Genomic DNA, 20,532 nt, shown 5'->3' with positions numbered 1-20,532 from the left:
AGACAAATGACCTAATAAATTACAACGACTACACTTTAATAACGGTTTATTGCATTTATAGCTGGGGTGACCTACTTCGTTACAATTGAAACAAGTTATCCGACCCGGTTCGAATCTATTCGGCTTATTCAAGACCCTATTTGAATTATTTGGTACCGGCCGTTTATCCCTATCTCGAATTGATCTTTCGGTATCCCTAGAAACGCCTGGTTTAACAGTTTTAAAAAATTTGAGTAACTGTTCAGGCTCAGAAAATTGTGCCGCTTGAGCTCCTAGTCTAATACCCCTATCTTCAATTCCATAAATTAGACAATCAACTGCATTTTTGCCATATATGTTGCAACGGTTTAGTAAGTTAATTTTAGTGTAATAATATAATTCGGGAGATTCACTAAACCGTAGTTTTTTATTCAACATTTCAGTTAATAATTCACCATAATTCTGGGTAGATGGAAAAGTTTCAATTAATTTAACTTTCCATTCCTCCCAAGAATACAGCAAAGTGGGGAGACTTTGGTACCACGTTTTAGCTATTCCCGAGAGTTTAGGCAGAGCGTAGTGCACGACTTGTTTTTCTGACCATTCGTAAATTAATTTACATTCCTCAACCTTCGATAACCACGCATTAACAGTTTGTTCTTTTGCCATTGGATCAAAATCAGGTATTACATTGTGAATAGACGAAAATTTATCACTAGAACTAGATTTCATCGATTTAATCGCATCAACAAATGAATCTATTAAAGTACTAGTTACATCGCTTTTATCACCTTTTTGGGGTCTTGTAATAGAACAGTCCTTACTACGTTTCCTACTTCTACGGTCCCGATCAATATTCATAATTCTGCTATCGTGGCGATTTCGTAGCTGACTGCGGCTACGACTTCGGGCGCGTTCCCACTATGTCGTAACGACTAATTTATCGTTCGACGACTGTCGTCTTTACCTGTTCCCATTATAACGATTGTTTGTCGTCAACATTTTTTATCGTTTAGCGACTGTCGTATCTAGCTGTTCCCATCGGATCGCGACGACATTTTATCGTTTCCTGGCAGTCGCTTTGTCGTTTACACATCATCAGCAAGCTACAAATCTAGTCGCCTCTGCGTTCGCTTGGTGATTACTAGTGCGTTTACTCTCCTGAGTTCAATGGACGTCATAGAGTTGCCGTCCACGATTTTTTATCGTTTTACGACTGTCGTGCTTGCCGTTCCCACTGTCACGACAAAGTGTCGTCACTGCAAAAACTGTCGTAGACGACAGTAAATTGTGTCGTCCTAAATGTGAACACCTCCATTTAAACATATAAGCCACGACACTTAAAACTACACGATTATCTGTCGTCACGACACGGTGGGAACGCGCCCTTCGATGTTCACCTGATCGTTGGCTGCGACGTTCAATACTACGCCTAGAACGTCGCTCACCGGGACTCCTTTGGTGGTGCTCAGTGTTAGGGCGGCTCCGGTGACTGGCACTTCGGTTCGGGCTTGGGCGCTGACTGCGGCGGTCTGAGCGCTTTTCACTGCGGCGCTCTCTACTACGCCGGCTTCGCTGTTCATTGCCCTCACGACTGCCGTCTCGGCTGCGTGAAGGAGTCCTTGACCAATCACGGCCCATCACCAATCTGATAAAAAAAAAATAATCCGAATCAGGTTCATTTATTATTATTAAAAATATATATATGAGTTAGCTTTTATGTTTTAATGTAAAATGCGAATCATAAAGTTTTTTTTTTTTTTTTTTTTTTTTTTTTAAATAGTTTAGTCACTCAACCTTATTACCAGAGTGTAGCCCTGGTCAAATATTGTCAAGATTCCAAACTATTCAATTCTGTGTATTGCTAGCACTATCAGGGAGTGCCCTGACCACGTGTTAACAACTCACATATATAATGTTCAATACAATAATATCATAAACGTGTCACCTGATAGTTTAGTCACTCAACCTTATTACCAGGGAGTAGCCCTGGCCAAATATTGTCAAGGTCCTAAACTATTCAACTAGTGTCTTGCTAACACTATCAGGGAGTACCCTGACCACGCATTAACAATTCACGTACGTACATGTAATGTTGTAAATTATTCGATTAAATAATCTAAAATCACAGTCGTATCACCAGGGAGTGCCCTGGCCAGATTCGATCTGGATCGTAGATCACTTAAAGCGTCGTTTGTTAACATTATGAGGGTATGTGGACCCGGCCAAATGATAACAATCAACGTTCGATACACGCACAAGGATTATTTATTTATTCACATATTTGTGGGCAAATGGACGATAACAAGCCTGTTATTAAACTAACAAGCATAGTTTAAAATACATAAAGAAAAAAAAAAAATCCTTTATAATAATTATGATCCATGTAAACTATATATTAATAAAAGACGGTGGTAAAAAAAAATATATAAGAAAAATGTCACATTACCTTGTTATCGTTATCCCACTTCTGAAGCTGTTGGGTTGTGGAATGAAACGCCTTCTTCACAATTGATATTTTAATATTCCTCCTTGTTACATTCACTTTTTACTATAATATTCGCAATCTTTCACAATCTTAAATAATAGATTTAAATAACCCTAAAACAAGCATGAGGCACGGCTAAGGCACTGACTTGTTGACCGCACTGGTCGGCTGTTCAGGATCAATTGCTAGCTGATCGTTTCTTCAAAAAATGTGAGCAATCGACTGACAACTAACCGACTGGAGGGGAGGTTAAGTTGTCAGGCGGTAGATTATAAATAACAGAAAACCTTGTCTATGGAAAATAATGTACTATGTATGATTTTAAGATTTGTAACATTTATAATATCCGTATGTATGTATATACATATATATTATATGTATTATAGTCTTATACTTATTTATTTAATGATTTTTATGTTTTGCATCATCAACCTCATCATAAAACGTAATTCTCATGATCCTCGACCAAAGGTTGCCTGGAAGAGATCGCTGCTTTAGCGATAAGGCCGCCTTTTTGCACGTGTTTATCTTGTATGCGTTTTATTTCGTATTGTTTCCTTGTTTTGGTGCAAATAAAGTATTTTCATTCATTCATTCATTCAAGTTTATAAACAGTCGATCAGCTGCTATTATGCGAAAAGTAATCATCCATCCATCCTGACAATCTTCCGCGTTTTTACACGCTTTATATTAGCTTCACCTGTATGTTTGTATGTTTGTAACCGACTTCTTTGGGCGCGATTTTGACCCACTTTAAACGGCCAGATTTCGTTCAAACTTTGTAGATTTATTGAGGACCGATGGCAATACACTAATTTGATAAAATTTTCTATTTTTTAGTTCGGTTTTCTATAAAAAGCGTGTTTTTTTTAGTTTTATTAAACTATTATTATTATTAGCATTAGTAGTAGTTAATAGGAAACAGAACTACGAGTGAGTAGAGAGAGAGAGTGGTTCGATATCGAGAACTGGTCGCGTCTTTCAACATATGACAGTTCTCGATATCCAATCATGATACCTCTATATTATAGTCTATATTATAGAGGTATCATGATTGGATATCGAGAACTGTCATATGTTGAAAGACGCGACATTCGTCTTAAATTGGTCTTTGCTAAACCACTCTCTCTACTCACTCGTAGTTCTGTTTCCTATTAACTACTACTAATGCTTATGCATACAATGCATTCAACTTTAAACATTTGAATTCAGTATAAAATTGAATTAGTTAAAAGGGATTTTTCACCAAAAAACATCCGAATACACCGCATATTAAATATAAAACAAACAAACAAAAACTGAACGTAAACACCGCGCTCTTTCACGGTTTTTATTGACTTCCTACGTTATTCTTTTATTTGTTTATGAATTGTGATGATTTATTTTGTTCGGAAATCCACGTGGTAATAATAAATATATCATCTGAGTGATTAATGCTGCTGATGTATTGACTGGTCTGTAGTTCGTAATATGTTTTTCTTGTGCTTGCTCTCTGCGGTTTGTCAGTCTTTTGTTTCATATGACTATGAGAATTATAATTTTCCTGAAGGACATTTCCTTTTTAGGAACATGCATTATGCTCTCTGTATTATATCATGATTTATTTAATATTCTTGATCTTACAAAAGCCATCCTATTCGTTTTTTAAAATATACCCTAAGTTCCTCCTTTGTTTACACTAAGGTAACAAAACGGTATCTTAATACAGTTTTAAAACTGATAAATATCGACATTGAAAACAAAATTGACTCAAAATTCAATTAAGCTATTTAAGGCACTCATCTCAAAGTGTGCGGGTTCAGTTGGAAGTCCCTGAAGACGCAAATTCAGCGTTTAACTAGAGACAAGTTTACGAACTTTGACAAACTGTATTGAAGTTTTAGAATTACTTCGTGCAGATACTCGATGAGCTCCTTATTGCAAATAATCAATACCTACTAATTGTACACGAGAAATAATATTACGAGTTCATTCCGCTTTTTAACGCGTTTTAAGTTTTTTCATCATCATTATTTTATTTTGTATAAAAAATAGCTAAATTACCTAAATCATTATTTAAGTTAATATTATATGCTATAGTTTTGTTATTATTGTGTCATTTAGGAAGGTGGACCCCAAAATACAGGCTGTCCTAATTTGGGGTCCAAATGTTACATGTTTGTACCTAACCCACAAATTAATCAATAAATGATTTTTATTTATTATTTATTTTATTTTATTTCATCATGGTTTCATCTCATTCCTTCACTGTAAAGAAAACAACACTATAAAGTAAATATCGTAAGTTATGAGTATTTATTTTCATATATGATATCTTGATATCATGATATTTATAAGACATTCGAAAGTAAAATTAAGTTCAATGTTTCAGTTTCGATGGAAAGATCTTAATTATTATTCCTTTTATTTATATTTCAATTATTAAAACATGTTATATTTTATAATATTTAATTCGAATAAATTTGTTGATACAATAAATTTAATGCTATTTCTTGAGTGTACCTATTATTTTTGTACAAATGATTACTGTTTTTTTTGGGTGCTAGTAAATAATTAAAAAAAAAACAATAATTTTATTTATTCCAAAGGGCAGCAGTTGAAAGTCCCTCAAGGCGCAAGCAGGCGCAAGCTTAAACCTCCAAAGGGCTGATTAATGTGAAGTTTCGCTTGAACTTTGACAAATTATATTGGTGTTAGCGCTAATCCAATCGATTGAGATTCGATTTCGCTCACAAATTTACTTAGTTATCAGACGTTTATTTAAAACAAGGTTGGCCTAATAAATATTGTATTGATAAGCTTCGTACGGTTATCGTCGCGGAGGTAAACGTATTATGTGCTGTTAACTGCAATCCATCTCCATGCCAAATAACATCCACAGTTTATTACGTACTTAATTAATAAACGAATATTTATCTAAATTTCGCATTTGTATGATATTATAGGTACCTAATCAGTCTTATCAGTAAAATAATTAGTTCAAAGATAGGTATGGTTCTTATTTTATTATGTGTAGTGCAGTTTCAATAAATTGCATTTTTTACATAAGGTCATAAACTAATATTATTCTATTTCTCCTTTCTTCTTTCCACTTATCTCTATCCATTTTTTCTCAAGCCCCACGATCACATTATTATACAAAAAAGGCTTATAAACGTATCTCATTACATACCACCGCATAATGATCCCATAAACTGCCATAAAGAAACAAAATCCCGCAGATTCGATGTCATCTAGTTGTTATTCCGTTACCATGGCAACCGTATCTCAACCCACCTGGCACGCATCCCGTAACTTTGACGCAAATTGGAGTGTGTCAACCTTTTTCAAAGCTGACCCCATATATCTTGGTTTGGGAAGGAAATGTACACTTTAGGTTGTGAGGTGAAAGGTTCAATGTGCCAAATCGATACGTAAATCAATGTTAGAATTTCCAAATTGCAAAGTGCGTCACTTCTATTACAAAGAGAACTCAAACTCGAAGGCTGGCTTAATTTACTCTTGCTGTTACAATTTGACCAGTGTTACTAAGTACATAGGTATTTAGCTACTAATTCCCGACTACCCGCTTTTTATAAAGTACCCACAACGAAATTTATTTTTTTCTACTGATAGACTAATAACTTACCTATCTTGCCTACATTAACAATTTTCAAAATTTCACAGTAAAAACCGTTTTCAAGGAACCAAGGCAAACAGCGAGTCAACTATAAAATAAAAACAATAACTATTTAAAAAAACAGTAAGTAATTAATTCATCAAAAATGTACGCTTACAATTTTTGTCATAGCCACACTATTACCTAAGCAGGTAGTTAAAAATTCTTATTACATCAAACGGTCGCCCTTCGCGTTACTTGAAAATTCCTTTGAAAGTTTTTATTCAATATCTACAACTCAATTTGTAAAGTAATTGAATTCCTTCGTGAATGGATAAAATTAAGTTTATGGATGATATAATTATTGAGAGTTGCTTAGTACCTAAATATCATAATACCAAGATTATAATTAAAAATATTTGGGTTATTCATGCAAATCCTTTCTTTTTTTTTTATAAATGCGAAGTGTGTTGGCTTGTCTTTTTTTTACATTGTGATAGCAATTGATACAGCGATTTGATGGTATGATAAATTTGAATCTAGAGTTAGTTTTATTTAAATTAAGCTAACTAGCTTTCTACACACGGCTTTGGCTATATAGGCAAATAAAATTCTCATGGGAATGAAATGTTTTTTCGTGTAAAAATTCCCTATATAAGTAAATATCTCCAGGCCAAAAAATCTAATATGTATAAAAAAACACTTGAATAAACATTAACACTTGATAATGTTAGTAAAGATAAATGAGAATCAACACATAGGTACAGATAGAAAATCTAACACTTCAATTTACAACGCTCGTAAAGCGAAATAAGGTCCTTTTAATGGCGTCTACCGTAAAATCAATGGCATGATAACTACTGAGATTACGGGATTTACTTTAATTAACGTTTAGCATTAACCTAGATAAATACGAAGTGAAAACATTTTAGATTATGCGTGTGTTTCTAAGTTTCTTTATCTATACATATAATAAAATCGTAGGAAAGTCAAAACTGTACATTGAATATTTTTTTAAAAGAATACATAATCCATGATCTATAATCGATATAGAAGCCAAAAACATAGTTTTTAGAATTTTTGTCTGTTTGTCTGTTTGTCGGTTTGTCGGTTTGTCTGTTTGTCTGTTTGTCTGTATGTTTGTCCAGGCTAATCTCAGAAAGTACTGCACGGATTTACTTCAAATTTTGCATGAATATTACTAACAGGTCGGGTCAGGCTGTTATATACATATTATCATGCTATCACCTTCGGGGGAGGAGCTGTGAACCTTTATTTTTCTTACGTATTCCGTGTACTACGACAGCGTACAATATAAAGACTCATGTTTAAATGTTGTTTTTGAGTAAGCCATGCTATTGTCTACCTTTACACTATAAAAACTACATCATTTAAGTAATTTTGGCAGAGAAACAGTATAATGAATCTTAGTAGTATAAAGACAAATTTAAAACAGCGCCATCTATGAGATTTCATTAAAATTAAATCAATTTACATAATATTAACGCTCCTTGGAAATTCATAATTTAAATATTATGAATTATGATGTTGGTGAGGTTGTTTTTTTTTAAAGTTAAATAAATAATTCATATCTTCCCAGAGTCCATTTCAGGTGCGCTTATATTTCATGTGAATATACTAAATTTTTATAAGTGAGGGTAGATGTTTATTATTTGATGTCAAACAAGACACCATTACAGTTATATAGGTAATAGATGTAGTATTTGTATTCTCTTTGGGTAATAGTAGATAACAGTGATTGTGTTCATTGGTTACATTTTTAAAAATCTTCGGCTATTTTTTAATTTTCGCCTTCTTGCGTTCCCACAAAAGGTAAGTTGTAGCTTTAATATTTATTGTTTATTATAATTATATAGTTATACTCATGTTTTTAATTAGTTAAAGTTATGACAATATAAGAAAATGATGAAATTTTATTTTTATGTATAACTTTTACAAGACTATATTATACGCCCAAAGAAGGTCACTTTAGTTCTTGATAAAACTTTATTTGTTAGTAGCTTTTTAATAAAATTAGGTACTTATCTTTTGATTTTTTTTTATTTACAGATTCAATGTTCATAAAAATTGACGATTTGCGTGAGGATGTAGTGGAAATTAGTAACCTTGCGCGTGGTCAATCAATACATATAATAAAATTCTAGAAAAGTGATGTCTGTACAATAAAAATATGTAAAAAAAAAATAGCAGGGGTTATTATTAAATCGATCCCAAACCCAAAACTGTAGTTATAAATTTTTTTGTCTGTTTGTCTGTATGTTTGTGCACGCTAATCTCAGAAACGGCTTATCCGATTTAGATGCGATTTTCATTAATATATTGTAGTAAATCTTCATTTAACATTTAGTGTTTATTTCATGTTAATCGGTTCGTAAATAAAAAAGTTATGACCATTTAAGTATTCACGGCGAACATTTGCTAAGGCATTCTATTGTACACTATACAGTGTACGATAAAACGTAAGTTATCTGTTATACGCTACAGTTTTTCCTTATAAATGTCCAGGTGATCATATCGAAAGTCCCCAAGGGTGGGGGGGTAAGCTGAGGTAGTAGGGGGGGAAGGGGTCAAATTAGAATTATGCTTACTTCTAGGTAAATTTTATACATAAAATGTCCTTTAAATTATGTCGTATTATATTTTTAACCCCCGACGCAAAAAGATGGGTGATAAACTGATAAGTGTTTGACCGCTATGTGTGTCTGTTTGTGCCACCGTAGCTCGCTAACAGGTAATACGAATTAGATGCGTGTTAGGCAGCATATTTTCCGACGCTGGTTCTTAGATAAAGTGTATCAAAATCGGTTCATCCATTCATTATACCTAGGTATATAGAGGTAAAAGTGGGAATGTGGGAAAAAATATTAGTTATATTTTTATCCAATTCGGTTTATCCATTTATTAGATTACAGCGGTAAAAGTGGGAATGAACAATAATCGAATGTGATCAAATAATATACTCAAGCGGCATATCAAAATATAAAAGAGCAACGTGTTTTATCGAAATCGGTTCATCCGTTTATTACATTTAGGGGTGACAGTGGTTAGATAAATAAACCAAATGGAGCATCAAACGACAGGATATGACGTGTACATAATACATATAGGTATAATTAGATAATATGGTTTACATCAAAATCGGTTCTGCCATTTACTAGGTGTGGAAAGAGAAGGGTTGAAAGTCTGTGAAAGAAGAGGGGGATATGGGAGCGGGAGGATAGCCACACCCTGGAAATTTTGAATTCTACTCAAAGCCACATAGGCCTGGCTCTTGGCAATTTTTTTTTCCTAAAGATACCACTTCTTTTGCCACTGTGATCCATTACAATTTGTGCACGGTTACGGCCCAACTTAAAAGATGTCAAGGAGCAACAAACTTATAGATATCAATATGATGTAGGAATGTAATGTAACCGCAATCGCCGGTACAGCCTGAAAATCAGCGCTGCTTTTGTGCAGCATTTTGCTGAGGCTGTCTCCGTTTGCCTAATTGTAAGATAAATTTTATAATGTGTTTGGCTGTGTTTTTTTTTGGCAATAAATTTCTTTTCTTTCTTTCTTTTTCTTTCTAATATGGAGGTAGAGGTCAAAAACTCACTTGAAAATATCACATGAAAATAAGAAACCGAAGTTAAAAATTTAAAAATTAAAAAGAAAAACCCAACGCAACGAAGGAAAAGGAATAAATAATAATTTTACAAACTTCCCGACGATCTTTAAAATTAAGTACCATTATAAAAAAAATATAATTGTATATGATATGATAATGATGGTATGGCAGCCCCGATGACTTTGTTTTTTTAAAGTGAAACTTTTATTACATCGTCTCAAACTTTTTGGTCTGTGTAGCGCATGTCGCGTGACGGTCGGCTGCCGAGTAGGTATAAAGCAGTGTTCGGAACCGTACGATAATTATTATCGTACAAATACGATAATTTTGTGCCTAAGTTTCACTTTTACCGTGGTTTCATAAAACCACACAACATTTTTATTTTTATAAATATTTAAAATGGTATTTATTTTTAAAGATCTTCGGGAAGTTTGTAAAATTATTTACTCCTTTTTCTATGCACTTTTCTTCGTTGCGTTAGTTTTTTTTTTTAATTTAATTTTTATTGCACGGTCTAAACGGTTTAGTTACTACAGGCGTGAGACAGGAAAGATCTGAGCGCTGAGACAAACGTCAAAACGCAAAGGAATAGAATCCGCTATCGATACTAATTATTGTCATAAGCGTATGATGTTTTGCTAAGGATTTGTTCACCTTACCAACGACGACGACGACCACGAACAAAATTTTCATCCAGTCGTAATTTAACAAAATTGTGCTAAACACAATTAAAAATAAATTATTAAAATTTCCTGTCGTTCTGGTGATTGGAATTTTTATTTTTGAGATCAACGAATGAAAAAATAGATTTTTCGTAGAAACGGTGGCTCCTAGAAAACAATGTATTTGAAGTTTTTTATAGATAATTTTACCGTTTCTACGAAAAATCTATTTTTTCATTCATTGATCTCAAAAAAAAATTCCAAGCACCAGAACGACAGGAAATTTTAATATTTTATTTTAATTGTGTTTTGCACAATTTTGTTAAATTGCGACTGGATGAAAATTTTGTTCGTGGTCGTCGTCGTCGTTGGTAGGGTGAACAAATCCTTAGCAAAACATCATACGCTTATGTCAATTAGTATCGATAGCGGATTCTATTCCTTTGCGTTTTGAAGTTTGTCTCGGCGCTCAGTTGCTGCATGATATATTGTCAAAAACATCCATACAAGGAAGGAAGAAAAATAAATTTGCTCCCTTCCCTCCTGGTGCCTAAAAATAATATGACATAATCAATATACATATAATAAAATTCTAGAAAAGTGGTGTCTGTACAATGAAAATATGTAAAAAAAAATTAGCAGGGGTTATTACTAAATCGATCCCAAACCCAAAACTGTTGTTAAAAAAATTTTTGTCTGTTTGTCTGTTTGTCTGTATGTTTGAACACGCTAATCTCAGAAACGGCTTATCCGATTTAGATGCGGTTTTCACTAATATATTGTGGTAAGCTTCATTTAACATTTAGTGATTATTTCATGTCAATCGGTTCATAAATAAAAAAGTTATGACCATTTAAGTAATCACAGCGAACATTTGCTAAGGCATTCTATACATGAATTACTTTATTACGTAAATTATACGCTAAAGTTATTCCTTGACATGTCCAGATGATCATATCGAAAGTCCCCAAGCGTGGGGGGGGGGAGGTGGTTATGCTGAGGGGGTAGTAGGGGAGGTCAAAGGACCTTTATTTAGATTTTTGCTCATAAGTCTAAAACCTGCACAAATATGTAGCATTATGGTTACTTCTAGGTAAATTTTCTATATAAAAGGTCTTTGAAATTATGTCGTAGGTATTATTTTTAACCCCCGACGCAAAAAGAGGGGTGTTATGTCCGCTATGTGTGTATTGCGTGTCTGTCTGTGCCACCGTAGCTCGCTAACGGGTAATACCAATTAGATGAGTTTTTTTGTTACATTAGTTGTTTATTATATTATATAGGGGTAAGTGGGAATGAAAAAAACGAATGTTAGTTGTTAATGTAGGTTGTTAATGTAGGTTATGAGGTTATACCCAAGTGATATATCAAATGAAAATAGACGACATGTCAGAAACAATTAGTCAAATTTTATCAAAATCGGTTCATCCATTTATTTGATATAGGGGTAAAAGTGGGAATAAATAAATGAATTTTATCAAATATACTCAAGTGACGTATCTAATGAAAGACATGACGTGTAAAGTACAATAAGACATATTTTATCAAAATTGGTTCATCCATTTATTGGATAAAAGTGGCAATAAAAGTTGTCAAATATACCTAAGTGGCATATCAAATGAAAGGGCAAGACCTGACGTGAGAAGTATAATGAGGCATAGGTATTTAATCAAAATCGGTTCATCCATTTATTATACATATAGAGGGGTAAAAGTGGGAATGAAAAAAACGAATGTTGTCTGTTATACACAAGTGATATATCAAATGAAAAAAGATGACCTGTCAGAAACAATTAAGTAGTCCAATGTTATCAAAATCGGTTCATCCATTTATTTGATATAGGGGTAAAAGTGGGAATAAATAAATTTTATCAAATATACTCAAGTGACTTATCTAATGAAAGACATGACGTGTAAAGTACAATAAGACATATTTAATCAAAATCGGTTCATCCATTTATTATACATATAGAGGGGTAAAAGTGGGAATGAAAAAAACGAATGTTGTCTGTTATACCCAAGTGATATATCAAATGAAAATAGACGACATGTCAGAAACAATTAGTCAAATTTTATCAAAATCGGTTCATCCATTTATTTGATATAGGGGTAAAAGTGGGAATAAATAAATGAATTTTATCAAATATACTCAAGTGACGTATCTAATGAAAGACATGACGTGTAAAGTACAATAAGACATATTTTATCAAAATTGGTTCATCCATTTATTGGATAAAAGTGGCAATAAAAGTTGTCAAATATACCCAAGTGGCATATCAAATGAAAGGGCTAGACCTGACGTGAGAAGTATGATGAGGCATATTTAATCAAAATCGGTTCATCCATTTATTGATTTATAGCGGTAAAAGTGGGAATGAATTATCGAATGTGGTCAAATAATATAATCAAGCGGCATATCAAATGACGTGTGAATTACAATTAGTCATGTTTTATCAAAATTGTTAATCTGTTCATTACATATAGGGCACCTTAGGGGTGATAGTGGGGATAAATAATCCAAATGGAGTACCAAACGAAAGGACATGTACATAATATATAGGTATGATTAGAGTGCCATTAGACAATAGACATGGTTTAGATCAAAATCGGTTCTGCCATTTACTAGGGGTGAAAGGGAAAAGTTGAACGTCTGTGAAAGTAGAAGGAATATGGGAGCGGGAGAATAACCACATCCTGGAAATTTTGAACTCTTCTGTACCTAAGTTTTATACCTAGCTCAGTTTAGTAATAAATTTTACTAACAGTTCTTTTGTGTTATTATTTATTTTATTTCTTAACTTTATAATAATGTGTAAGTACTTATAATTTAGTTGTATATGATAGTACGTGTTTCAAGACGTGTTTACTCAATAATTGTGTGTTAAGTAGTAACTACTATGCAGTCACTATTCCACGCGGACGAAGTCGCGGGCACAGCTAGTTCCACATATTAAAAAAAAATTGGTTGTCTGTAAAGTCGGTTTACTGACGATAGTTGAACGTGACAACGTCCGATTGCGCTTCTTTGTCGTTCTTTCCGCGCTGTCGCTCGCACTTCAAGCCTTACATGGAACGCCTCAGAGCGAGGTAACGCCGCATGAGTCATGTTTTTTCGTATGTGCACGCGGCTCTATCGAATTATAAGACGTTGTCACGTCAAAAATGAGATGTATTTACCTACCTGCTGCAATTTTTTTGTTTTTGTACATCTTAAAAAAAAATCACAGAAAATACTTCGACCATTTTTGCGTTATAGGTTCTTAGCTTATTTACTTTATTCATACGTATCTAAATGTTGCTTTACTGCACCTCACACAAAAATTTGTAACTGTCTATAGAGACAAGACTTCAACAATGATTTTGAGCTTATAACTAACAATTTTCCTAAAAAGTGACACTTACCACCGAATCATTCATATTGAATGTAGTATTATTATGTAGAACATTTTGCGGTTTCAGTACAATATAATATTTTGAATACGTTTATAGATCGGTAGCCAAAATTACTCGCCCTAATGGACAATTGCCCATTCATCCAGATACATTTAACGTCACAAAAGCCCAAAAAGTGAGGCTTTAGCTGAAATATTTGAAACGTGGATTCGGATAATTGAAAATAAAAACGTATGACGCTGCAGCATTTTGTTTTGTGGCAAATAGACGTGAAATTTTGAATGGGGCTATATCCTACTTAATATTATAAACGCGAAAGTTTGTGAGGATGTGTGTGTGTTTGTTACTCTTTCACGCAAATACTACTGAACCGATTACAATGAAATTTAGCACACATATAGAGGGTAACTTGGATTAACACATAGGATAGGTTTATCCCGGAAATCCCACGGGAACGGGAACTATGCGGGTTTTTCTTTGATAACGCCTCTATATTATGCGTGCTAAATTTCATCGTAATCGGTTCAGTAGTATTTACGTGAAAGAGTAACAAACACACACACATCCTCACAAACTTTCGTATTTTATAATATTAGTTGGATTAGATACGACGATTTATTGACCAGTAAATTACTGGCAAAATCATAACGCCACAATAAAACCACATAATTTAGTGAATTAAATTTAAAATGGCTTCAAATGTATTCGCTAAATGGTTTGGTTTGTTTAACAGCTAGCAACACGTTATTTACAAACAAGTTTTTTCACTATTTGATTGTTTGCGAGCGGAATTTTTATCTGTTTACATATTTGTTTGGCTGAAACAATTTCCCTTTGTTTGCTTTGACACGACTTAACGGATTATATCAAAGTTGTACGCCTGATAGAAGCTTTGTTTTTTCGTGTGAATGTATGGTTCCGTATAAAAACGAACAGGTTGTTGCTTCAATATTGAAAAATCTTTAAGCACCTTTGTCTTATGTGGTCTTATCATTTTTTACTAAGCATATGTAGTGGCATTTTCTCTATTACTAAATTAGGGCCACAACCCTTTTTTTCTGTTGCATTTTCTAGTATTTTGACATAAAGAAGAAAGAAACAATAAAGTCGTTAGTTAATGTTAAAATGAAAATTTAGTTAATTTTAAACATTCCACGTATCTCTTCGCTCGTCATACACCAAACAAACAACAGAATTGTACAAAATGAAATGCACTTATGCTCACAAATTCCCATATATTCGGCTATTTCGGGATACTGCTTTCGCATTTGTCCCTAAATCCTATACGGTCCCCATTAAGGGTCAAGGACGGCACCTTGTTTACTTTATAGCCAACCCAGCTTTGCGTTTGCCCTTCCTTCAATGTTGCCCTTTCGCAGGAAAATCAAACTGGGTGTAAGTAATACCTTATTTTGTTGTAGATTATAGAAAATATTGTGTTATTTGGACAACGAATTGGTGGCCCAATGTCATTTTATGTCCTGTTACATCAAATGTATATTTCAGATATACGTATTAAAATAAATGGTCTGCATACAAAATATCGTAAAATTTTTATGAACCACATTTTCACTAGGAGTCAATAAAACGTTTGTTCAGTTTCGTCAGGTCACACTACTTTCTAATAAAGGGGGCAATATAACATTATATGTAAAATGCATTTTTCCCTTACTCGAAATTGAAGTACCAGTATCCGCCCCTTACTAACGAACTGGAGGAAATGGATGAAACCTTAGCACATTTAAAATGTATATATTACTCCAAGTGGTACAGAATACCTTATCGTTAACCAAGTAACCAAGACTGCTAGAAACTTGCAAAGATCAAAACAGTAAACAGAGCTAGACGAAGCAAATCCAAGGAGACTAGCTCTTTAATAACTGTTTGGAAACTGGGCAAGATTAATTTTAGGATGAAACTGTTGAACTTCGCAAACTAGCTGATGGTCTGTTTAAACAGCGTTCGCAAACTTAAAGTTTTGACTGAATACTTTTAAAACTTGGCGTACTTTTAATGAGGATCTTGTTCGTTCTTATTGCAGTTTTTTGTTTGCAAGGTCTGGATAATTTTGTTAGCTTTTATGTGAGTTTGGAATTATCTTATTTGCGACGAAGGTGTTGATTAGTTCGTAGGGGGACAAAATTAATAATAACGAAATCTACTCAAGTTTTATTAACGGTTTTTTTTTAACACAATGCTGTTAATGAAAACCGTCCACTAGTTTTTAAATCCTGCATATTGTACTCAATAAAAAGGGCAATAATTATATTTGTTGATTTACATCATGATTTTCGGTATTTATTTCCGGTTGATTTATTATATTATGGAGTCCGTCGATCTCTTGCTAACTCTAGTTTAAGTACGCGTACATTTTCAAACTGTGATCACTATCGTTTTAATTTTAGGGTTCCAAATACACATGAAATAATTAATATGCTTCGTTTTATTTATTTTGTTTAGTATATCTTATCTCCGAGACAACGAAAATTATTATCAATTTGGAACTCCCATCTCGTCTGAGAATATTATCTTTGCACAAAAAATACCAAACACACGGCGCAGGATAAATTGCCATTATTCTGAATTTACTTAAAATATCACTCCTCAGTGGTGCTACGTTCCTGGTACTCTCCCAGAGGCGAAATAAAAAAATATTATCTACACTTTCATAAATCTTGTACGTGATTTTATCAAACGAGTTTGTATTTTATCAAGAGTCCTTTACGAATTCAATTTACAAAAATAAATTAGAAATGGTTCAAAAAAAATTCTTACGGTCTCTTAACTTTCGTCTACATTTGCCTCGTTGTTCTTATGATAATCTGTTGGTCAGGTACAATATGATGTCCCTGTCTGACAGGCGCTCATTAAGTGACGCACTTACTCTCAGAAAAATTTGCTTGGGTGAAATCGATTCTCCATATCTACTCGAGTCATTGTACTTTCGGGCCCCAACAAGACCTTGTCGTTCCAAAAATCTTTTTCACGTAGGGCACACAAGAACTAATGCCGGTCAACGAGCGCCACTCCATAGAATGTGTAATTTGCATAATTCTCTACTTAATGACACTGATATGTTTTCATGCTCTCAAATTAGTTTTAAGAATAATTTAAAGAAGTTGTTTATTTAATTAATAGCAGGAGTTGTTAAGATAACTGTTTGATTCTGATTTTTTCTGTTATTGTTATTTTATGTATTTAATATGTACACAGTGAGACGTTGAGGGTGCAATTTAGATTTAATAGCCGAATGTTACAATAATCTTATTATATTTGTAATTGTACCTGTGTGTTCTCCAAATAAATAAATAAATAAATAAATTCCTTTGTTACAATTTAGGCACATCGGTAAATAGAAGGTAATGTTATAAAAGGAATGCTATAAAATTGTAGACTTTTGTATAACAATTGGATTCGTTTCGAGTGAATTAGAATTTTGTGAACAAAAGTAAACGCCAAATACTGCTGTATGAAATTTCCTCTGCGGTTTTTTACGTGTATACTCATGAAAGAAGTATCTCTTTCAAGCTGACTGTACGCTATATTTTATACTATAGTTCTGAAGTATACCAAAGTTCATTCAATTGACTCAGTAACTCGTTCAGACACCTTAACATACAAATGTTCTTATTTGGGTTAGAGTTAACTCTGTAGTTAAAAAAGATGAGATGAAATGAGATTCAATTTGTTAAAACAAATATTTATCAGATATTTGGTATTTTATTATTCTCGCCATACGAATGTCCTATGTATCCATACCATTGCAACTAGGTACTATAACGTCTTACTTTAGACGAAAAACGATACTAAAAACCTATTCCCACTAAAATAATATACATCAAAGCGGCAAGTAAAAGAAAATAATTGCGTTCAGAATCGTAATATAATTTCCCCGAAAGCAACGAAACAAAGCCTTTGAGACCTACATAGCAATCGATCGTTAAAAGCGATAATATCGCCAGTCAGTTAGCCATGTCAAGGCTACATTTCTATTTAGAGACAATTTAAATTATTTACTATTACTACTAGCCGCTGACGTGGCGGCGTGGTACCTCGCTGTTTCATTTTATATAACTTGGTTACAGGGCTTTTTAAAGCATTGTAATAAGTAAATATCAATGTGGACATAAAATAGGGAATTCAATTGCTTTCTTCTTTTCAAATCGCCTGACTGACAAATTCACTGAATGGTTTTTTTTGTGGTTACTTAGCTGTAGTTCCATATAATAGATTAAACTATTGGATATATGATGTAAAGAGATTTGCCAATCTTCTAAATTCTGCTTCTACCAAACCATCAGTTACAGTACCCTTTGTTCTACTATTGAATTCAGAACCTTCTCCCCTAACAATTAAGATCTATAATCCCAATCCTTATTTTTCTTCCAGCAACCTGTTGACTGCCAGCAATGCCACCACACACGACGTGCCGAACAGAAGATGATTATATAGAGGTTATGTGGAGAAGAGGACAAAGCCGATCCCCATAGCGTTGTATAGACCTGTTCTTTGCAAGGGCCGAAGGCGTTGCAAGTACGTATCTTTTATTTATTTGCTCAGATATTTCGCAACACAGAAAAAAGACATGATGACTTGAGGTAGAATTTCACGTGTCATCACGGATGTGTATGATTAAACTTCTTATCATATTATGTTGTTTAAAAAGCTCTGAGCACTCATTGATCATGTCTATCTATATCCAACGCTGAAATATTTTTTAAGCTGACCCAGTAGTTTCTAACATTAGCGTGATCAAACGAACTCTCTAGCTTGATATTATTTAATTAACTTTTAAAATTAATACTAATAGTATTGTACAGTGACAGAATTCGCTAACAGCATATTCTTTACCTTTAATCGATTTTTCATTTTACTGCAGAATACTATCACATTCTCTTCTCTATTACGGTATGCATAATAGAAAAGAACTATAATTTCCTTATAAAATTGCCCTCTTACTTTCGCCCTTTAGCCTTCGTATATCCAGTTACTATACTAATACCATCATAATCTGAAAAGTTAAATTGTAATAGTACTGTTCATAACTACAAACTAACTAATGTGACATCCCACTTTGATTATGAGAAGCAACGTTCGTTAGAAATGCATGCCAATGAGTTCCAATTAAAATTTCAACAGAGTTTTGTCTAATTTGCTAGTTAATTAAGACTTTCTCGTTGATATTATTTGAATTGCATTTCTTGCATTTCTCGTTATTTGTACTAGCTATAATTTATTCAAAATAGATTTCCGCCCGCGGCTTCGCCCGCGTTTGCAAAGGAAAACCCGCATAGTTCCCGTTCCCGTGGGATTTCCGGGATAAAAACTATCCTATGTGTTAATCCAAGTTACCCTCTATATGTGTGCGAAATTTCATTGTAATCGGTTCAGTAGTTTTTACGTGAAAGAGTAACAAACATCCATACATCCATACATCCTTACAAATTTTCGCCTTTATAATATTATATTAGACTAGAACATTCCATTGAGAATTGTCTCAAAATAATACTGAAAAGGCAGCACAAAATAATACATGCAAATATTATTAATAACTCAGGCCCCGGAATCACAGACACAATAGAAAATCTATTGTGTCGTGGACCGATCGGGCCGTTCGGGGCTCAATGGGTTAAAAATAATGCACAAGTAAAATTTAAATGTTTCCAAAACGCAATTATTTGATTAAATTTATCAAATCAAAATCATTTTCAGCCATTATCAGTTCATGTTCATTGTTTGAAACTTCTCTTACAATTTGTTTTACGTAACGTAAGGAAAATACCATTCATTTTCAAACAGGCGTCCCACATTCATCAATGCCCAGCATATTGAACTTTTATCCATTTCCCTGTCCTAATATTAAAAGACTAGCTGACTTAAACAGGTTTCTCTGCTCGAAAATTATTTTTCCATTCTTACATCAGTTTTCAGTGACACTCCGCTCCTATTTGCGTAACGGTATGATTTATAACCTTTCTCGATAAATGGACTATCCAACATATAATTTTTATTTTTATTCAAACTAGTCCTTCCACGTTTCATCTCGGTCAATGAAACAAACTTACCTAGTGCTATCATCGAGCTTTACAATAACTGGCATAACTTACTAGTATTTAATGAATGTTCATTGTCTAGAGATGAATCTCCTGAACATGGACGCGGAGAACCGCGTGGTTCTCAACGTAGGTGGTATTCGCCACGAAACCTACAAAGCTACGCTGAAGAAGATTCCCGCGACGCGGCTGTCGCGGCTGACGGAGGCGCTTGCCAACTATGACCCCGTCCTCAACGAGTATTTCTTCGACAGGCACCCTGGGGTCTTCGCGCAGGTCCTTAATTATTACAGGTAATGTTTTTTCAATAACTTTGATTTGAAATTGTAGCTTTTCACCAGCTGAACATGGCTGAGAGCATGTTGTTGTTTGTAATATACACTAACTAATAACTATTAAGAAATAATTTAACCTAAATATCAGCCTTTTTTTCACATTATATAATAGAGTCTATATTTACGTAAAAATTCCGTATAATATTGAACAAATTGATCCATTTTCCGCACACACGGATTCTAATATTCAAATTCACGTTTAAAATACAAATTTTATCTTGCCTTACAATCTTTCCTTACCTTTCATCGCTACCCTTACTTTTATATAGAATGTTTAAGGGTAATGCATGAGCACATTATGAAAAGGGTCACAGAGTATGAAATAGGCTGATGTATGCGAGGCTCCTTTCAAAGATTTCAACAAAGGGTCAACATCTTTCGGAAGACTCCATTA

At 33.6% G+C, this 20,532-nt stretch overlaps 1 protein-coding gene across 3 annotated transcripts in view; it reads left to right on the top strand.

Annotated features, from left to right (window-relative positions):
* Shaw (potassium voltage-gated channel shaker cognate w) overlaps positions 1-20,532 on the top strand; it is an 81,569-nt gene that overhangs the window by 37,082 nt on the left and 23,955 nt on the right. For all 3 annotated transcript variants that reach the window (XR_016316911.1, XM_089705743.1, XM_089705744.1), the window contains exons 2-3: positions 18,140-18,283; positions 19,886-20,096. Coding sequence is in view for 2 of the 3 variants with exons in the window: in XM_089705743.1 (XP_089561869.1) it covers positions 19,888-20,096 (209 nt within the window). In the remaining variant the exon portion in view is untranslated. The remainder of the gene's footprint in view (positions 1-18,139; positions 18,284-19,885; positions 20,097-20,532) is intronic.

The sequence above is a fragment of the Colias philodice genome, chromosome 17 (genome assembly GCF_061535455.1).
Source record: "Colias philodice isolate Cphi_HAF_F1 chromosome 17, ilColPhil1 Martin Lab GWU primary, whole genome shotgun sequence".
NCBI lineage: Eukaryota > Metazoa > Arthropoda > Insecta > Lepidoptera > Pieridae > Colias > Colias philodice.
The sequence above is the reverse complement of the archived record's forward strand: the minus strand, read 5'-3'. Positions and strand labels throughout refer to the sequence as shown.